Here is a 6,721-nt window from a genome sequence, read left to right on the forward strand (position 1 = left end):
AACAATTCTTTGCGAAAAAAAGTTGTAAAAAAACTAAAGTTATGATGAATTCATAATAAAATTCTAAAATTTGGGCAAAAAGGGTAAAGTGTGGACCAAATTTGTAACAAAATTTAAAATTTGGGCCAAAAGTGTAAATTTTGGATCAAATTTGTAATAAATTTTGAAATCTGGGTTAGAAAAATCATTTTGCAAAAGTAGATGCTAACATTAAATACGAAAACTAATTTCAGCGTAACAAAAATCGTGCAAAATTAACTTCGTCAAAACTAATTTCTTAATATTAAATGTCAAAAATAAATGCCAACACTAAGTTGCCCAAGATTAAATGCAAAAAGTTTTTGTAGAGCATATCATTCATATGGTTGTTAGGTTTGTGTCACCGTCTTCACACTAATTTTTTTTACCAAATGAATCATTTGCCATGTCATTCTCTACATATGGAATAGTGTCTAAATTAATGAAATTAAATAAAGAAACATGATCACCAGGCATTGCCTCTCGTTGTCATCTTCATAGCAAGAAATTCATATAACAATTTTCTAATATTAAAATTATTTCACATAGATTTATACATTGTATGATTATTTCATTTCATGATAGTTATGAAAAACGTCATCCATTATACAACATCATACTTTCAATCTTCTTCATATCAAGACATTAGATTTTAGAAAATCTAGCAAACTACAAAATTGTACTTTTAATTTTATTTTTACTTATTTAGACACTATTCCAAACGTATAACAGTAAAAATTGCTTTTGTTTAAACAAAAATAGAAATAGGAATGAAAAGTCGTGATTGATACTTTGTTTGTAGCCATGTTACAAATTACAATTGTAATATTCATTAAAATTCTACTTCACAGCAACATATTCTTTTTATATATACAGATGACATCCAACGTATACACAAAGTAGAGAAAATCATGGCTTTACAACTGGACGCGTGTTATTCCAAAGCCACTCACGTGCAGATCCTTCCACCAATGATGAAACCTGAACCAAATATTATTATTATTTTATTCTTTTATTATTATTATTATATAAATATTTTACCTTTTCCCAAACTTGAGAATGGTAATCATTGAGCCAATCAACCTCAGCAGCAGAGAGTAGGGTTAAGTCAACCAATTTAGTCTGCATGATGTGAAGTGATAAGTTTATTTTACTTAAAATCAAAATTCAAAGGGCAAAATAGACATTATCAACACACACCTGTATAGGAACAAAAGTAAGCTTCTCAAATCCAATATATGTAATTCCTCCGAAACGATTAGGAGTGTCGACCTCTTTGACAAATAGAAGATTCTGCAATCACAATTCACATGTATCAGAAACATCAATATGTTATATATGTTAAAAGACCAAATTGTCCCTCGTAAACCCATTAGAAGAGAAAAATGAAAATACCTCAATTCGAATACCAAAGGCATGATCCTCATAATAACCTGGTTCATTGCTGATAATCATGCCTTTAAGCAAAGGAGTCATATTGCCAAATCTGAAGCTGATACTTTGTGGGCCCTCATGAACATTTAATGCAGCTCCTACACCATGTCCAGTTCCTAATTCATTCAACAGAAAAATAAAATATATATATATATATATATTAGTTAAATGAATTCTTGCATTTAATTACTTCATGTAGAAAAAAGAAAAAAGGGCTCTGTCTATTAAAAATAGCAACATACTTCCATTGATTTGTTTAGGGTTAATCTCATAAAAGACCTTATACTTTATGTTTTTTCAGGATTAAACCTTGAATTTATTTTTTGACGGAAAAAGACCTTGTATTTTTTCATTTTTTCCTGATCTGGACCTTTTAGTCATTTTTCTCTAAAAAAAAGTTGTAAAATGTGAGGGCTTTTTCAGGAAAAACTAAAAAAGTTGAGGATTTATTTGGAAACATTTAGAAGGTTGAGGGCTTTTTTCGGAAAAAAGGAAAAATATAAGGTCTTTTTCATGAAAAAAATAAAGATGAGGTTTAATCCGGAAAAACACAAAATAGAAAGATGGGATTAACCCATTTGTTTATTACAAAATTATACTTTCATTTCCTCCTATTAAAGCATTGCACTTTGAAAATTTTACCCATTTAAAGCAGTATAAATTAAATACAAAGCAAGTTTTACTGCTATAATTGGGTAGATAGATTTTATGGTTAAACTCGAAAAAGACCTAATATTTTGTGTTTTTTCCAGACTAAACCTCAATTTTTTTTCCTGAAAATTACCTTGTATTTTTCATTTTTTCCAAAAAAGCCCTCAACTTTGTATTTTTTTTCCGAAAAAAAAAAAAAAAAAACCCTCAACCTTCTAAATGTTTCCAAATAAGCCCTCAACTTTTTCAGTTTTTCTCGAAAAAACCCTCACATTTTACAATTTTTTTGGAAAAAAATGAAAAAATACAGGGACTTTTTCAGGAAAAAATAAATTTGAGGTTTAATCTGGAAAAAACACAAAATATAAGATCTTTTTTGAGACTAACCCTAGATTTAAGAAAAATGTTTAAAGTAAAAGATTTATAACCGAATAGATTTATCAAACTACAATGCAGAAAATATAAAAACTGAAACTAAATGTTGTAATGGAAAGAAATGAAAGTGGGATTCAATAGAAGTAATGAAGTGCATTGTTATTTATTGCATTTAAATGAAAATTAAATAAATTACCATGGCGATAATCAAGTCCAACTTTCCAAAGGGAAGAACGTGCAAATGCATCAAGTACAAAACCTGGTGTATTCTCTGGAAATACTGCTTGATCAAGAGCTATATGACCCTGAAATTTTTTATATAAATAATTAAATCAAAACTATTAAAAGAATTTTAATTTTAATAAAAACTGAGCACCTGAAGAACTCTGGTGAAGCATTCTTTTTGTCTTTCAGAAGGTTGACCAAAATGAACTGTTCTTGTTATATCAGTGGTCCCATCAAGATACTGGGCCCCACTGTCTAGTAGGAACAGCTTCTGTGTATCCACTATGCTACAGCTCTCTGGTTCTGCTCTATAATGTATAATAGCACCATTTGCACCAGAACCTGTGAGGTCAAAATCGTAATTTTCTTCTTATACATGTTAATTTCTGATTTGTGAATGATAAGGGGCAAATGTGGCAATTGGCATACCACTTATAGTATCAAAGCTAGTATCAACAAAACCAGATTGACTTGAACGAAATTCAAGAAGTTTGTCTGAAACTTCAACCTCTGTGAGTACTGTTTTTTTACTCATTTCCTCCTCCAGCCATGACCAGAACTCAGCAAGAGCAGCTGCATCCCTGATACACAAGGGTATAATCGTCATTTACTCTAAAAAAGAAACAATCTTTGTTCATACTTCATACACCACTTACTCCAAGCAGACATCATTTATCCATAGTTCCCATACAATACTTAGAATGCATAAGGTGCCACAGATAAGGGTATAATGGTCATTTAGTTTACCTTAGATGAGAATTACGCATCCCTTCCAACTCAGCATCATTTTTCACTGCTTTAGCTAGAGATATGGGAGAGCTCTTACAAAATGCAGAAGGTGCTCCAGATAAGTTCTTTCCTTTGCTCTTACTATTATTACCAAGGCCTTCTAAGAAGTTATCACAAGCAGTTGCATATGTGCTTACGATAGCAGCGTTGACTGATGATGTGTCCAACCAAAGGTGGGCCCCACGTGCAGCTAAGCTATAAAGGACATAGACAAGTTTCAAGTAAGAATAGCATCATCATCCAATTGCATATATAACTAAACAAAAATACAAATTATGTAGTGCTTTAGACTCACCTTTTGATTTCAGAAAGAATGGAGTCGTATGGTTTTAACTCTATGCCAGCTTTCTTCAAGTAATCATTCACCTCAGGGGTGACTTTTGACTTGTCAACAAAGAGTTTTGCTGCATTAATCTCTACTATCAAGTATGCATACATAACAGGAGAATGTGGAACATCATTTCCTCTCTGCCAAAAAAAAGAAGAAAAATGATGCATGAAGAAAAAGAATGCAATTTCTTGCATTTAACCCCAACAGATTTACTAATGGGCATCTAAAGAAGTTAAAAAGATTACCAAGTTAAGTAGCCAGGCAACTTCATCAAGCATAGATATAACAATTGCAGATGATCCAGCATTAGTGAGTTCAGATCTCAAATTAGATAACTTAGTTGACACATCAACACCAGCAAATTTAAGATCATGCACTCGAATAGGTTTATTTGGAGGCATTGGTCTTGATTCTTTCCATACTTCATCCACAAGATTAACATCATATAAATATACCAACTCATGATTGCTTTTAGCAACAGCTTCTTTCAATTCATTTACAGCATCAGAAGAAAAAAGAAACTGCTCCCTTCACAAATAGAACAGAAGGTGGCATCAGACACAAGCATATGAAAACATGGTGATATCAACAAACACATCACAAGAATTCAAAATATTACTCACGGGATCTATGCCAATTCTCCCACCAGGAGCTAAAACATCATTGAGCCATTCAGTAGTGTTGGGAACACCCCAATTACCAGCACGCATAAGGATCCAACTCGAGCTCAATTGCTTTTCTGCCTAGGAATGAAAATGATGAAGAAAATCAAAAGAAGAAACAATCAAACAGACATGTTTTGTAATGGTGATAACCTTGGAATGTAAAGAAGTAAAGAACTGAGAGCACTGGATAAACCTGGAGAAAGTATCGCCCATCTGTCCAAAGAGCTGCCTTATGTTTTGTAACAACTGCAGTCCCAGCACTACCAGTAAAACCTGATATGTAGGCCCTTCTCATATAACACTCGGCGATAAATTCACTCTGTATTCATTGCACAACGGGTTCAAAACCTTGATACGTTTGAAATACTTTGTTTGTGATTCAAAATAAAATTAGTTAGAGGGAGAGAATCAAACCTGATGAGCATCCTGAGAAGGAATGATATACGCGTCGATATTAATACCGGGCTTCCCAAAAAGCTCACGGAGGGCGGTGAGCTTCTGATCTCGATCTAGTCCTTTACTGCTTCCATTGTGATGCTTGCGCATCTCAGAAGAGGGTTTGGCGGTGATCGAAGAAGAACCGGAAGAGCTCGAAGACGAATTTCGAACGATGAACATCGGGTTACTATGACTGACATGAATTGGGGGCCTCTTCATGGAGTTAAGAGAACGATAAATCGGGAGTGATAGAGAGAAAAAGCTGAAGCAGCGGTGGGGTGAATAGGACGATAGGTAGGCGGAGCGCGGCGGCGATTTAGAGAGAGTAAGGCCTGACATTATCGCTGCTGCTGACTTCATTGGCGGAGAGAACGACGAGGAAGAAAGAGATGGAAGATAAGGCAAAATAACTATTGCATTGCTTGGAAGCAAGAAATTGTTCGGAAATCGGAAATAATTCCAAAAAGGTCCCTCATTCAGTCATTTGTATGTGAAGTGGTGAACCACAGTGTATGATCAATTTCTAGGAAAAAAGATGCGGTGTTTGTGGTTAAGTGTGGTTAAGAGTGGTTTATGGAGAGATTTGATTGTCTGGAACTTTTGAACCGTTTGCAAACGGTCAATTCTTAAAAAATTAAAAAAAAAATTATTAACACTATAAATAACATCCTTTTAACCCAAAAAAACTCACAATCATTTCATATTTTTACGATCTTCTTTATTTTAAAACTCACAAAAATACTATCTTCCAAAAACTTCACCAACCAAAAAACATGCGCTAGAAAAACCACGACTTCAATACCTTCACTCGATCAACTGGTTTTTTCGTCTCATTTCTATCACTACGGGGGTAAGCTTCCATATTTTCCGCAACATATCCAACAACCACAACACCCTACACAACCATTTCCACAAACACAACCACAATTTGACCCAGATTTTGATTCTTTTAAAGTTGATTCTCAACCAGAGTTTGTTCTATAAAGTACAAACACAATCACAACCACAAACATCCATTTCGGAATCCGAACTAGAATTTGTTCTACAAACTCAACCCTCTTAACCAGGAAATAAAAGAAAAGAGAAGGCGGAATCTAAAATGTGGGAACCTCAAGAAGTGTTAGTATTAGCGCAATCATGGATTGACGTTTCAAATGTGGGAACCAAAAACATAATCGTTTTTTTATGTGCATTAGAGCTAGGTTCCACAAAAGAATGAACTTATAACCATATCGTACTAAACATCAAGTGTACTCAAAATGGGGAAAGATGAACAAAGACGTCATGTTGTTTAACGATTTGCATAACAACATGAAACGACAATGGAAAAGCGGCGAAAGTGACGATGTGATTTTGGAGAAAGTTTTTAGCATTAATCAAAAAGAGAAAAAGAAGACTTTCAAGTTTTTTGAAGTTTTGAATCTACCCAAAGGCAACGAAAAATGGCAAAATCCAAAACAACCGACGAGCACATCGATAGTAGATCAAAACGATCAAGAACTTCCAAATCCAAACACACTTCATCGGATGTTCATGTTGGTTTCGATCTCAATGAGGATGGGCACGTTCAAGTGTATCCCCCGACGAATAGGAAGGGACAAAACAAAAAAACAAAGGCAAGAGCAAAACGTCGGAATCGGATTACTTGAAAGAAATTGGCGAGAATATGCAAGGCATAAAAGATAGAATGGATAAATATTTGCAACTTGCTTCGGATAGAGAGAGTCGGAAACAAATGGACAGCGACCTAAGAGTGCTAGCGATGGACACGTCGAATATAACCGATGATGCGCTT

At 34.1% G+C, this 6,721-nt stretch overlaps 1 protein-coding gene across 1 annotated transcript; it reads right to left on the reverse strand.

Annotated features, from left to right (window-relative positions):
• Positions 1 to 779: 779 nt before the first annotated feature.
• LOC111895766 (aminopeptidase P2) lies at positions 780 to 5,448 on the reverse strand. Its single transcript, XM_023891831.3, has 13 exons — positions 4,903 to 5,448; positions 4,682 to 4,807; positions 4,447 to 4,566; positions 4,069 to 4,344; positions 3,788 to 3,960; positions 3,451 to 3,687; positions 3,133 to 3,284; positions 2,855 to 3,045; positions 2,675 to 2,783; positions 1,414 to 1,568; positions 1,219 to 1,311; positions 1,060 to 1,140; positions 780 to 999 (listed from the first exon to the last, which is right to left on the reverse strand). The coding sequence occupies exons 1-13, from the start codon at positions 5,284 to 5,286 to the stop codon at positions 928 to 930; spliced, it is 2,169 nt and encodes a 722-aa protein (XP_023747599.1). The 5' UTR covers positions 5,287 to 5,448; the 3' UTR covers positions 780 to 927.
• Positions 5,449 to 6,721: the final 1,273 nt, after the last annotated feature.

The sequence above is a fragment of the Lactuca sativa genome, chromosome 9 (genome assembly GCF_002870075.4).
Source record: "Lactuca sativa cultivar Salinas chromosome 9, Lsat_Salinas_v11, whole genome shotgun sequence".
Taxonomy (NCBI): Eukaryota; Viridiplantae; Streptophyta; class Magnoliopsida; order Asterales; family Asteraceae; genus Lactuca; species Lactuca sativa.

Coding starts and splice junctions, on each gene's coding strand:
- LOC111895766 (XM_023891831.3), bottom strand. CDS start 5,286: ATGAAGTCAGCAGCAGCGATAATGTCAGGCCTTACTCTCTCTAAATCG. Junction 3,961..4,068: donor TTGCCTGGCTACTTAACTTG/GTAATCTTTTTA, acceptor TTTTTTTGGCAG/AGAGGAAATGATGTTCCACA. Junction 1,569..2,674: donor TGGACTTGATTATCGCCATG/GTAATTTATTTA, acceptor TGAATGAATTAG/GAACTGGACATGGTGTAGGA.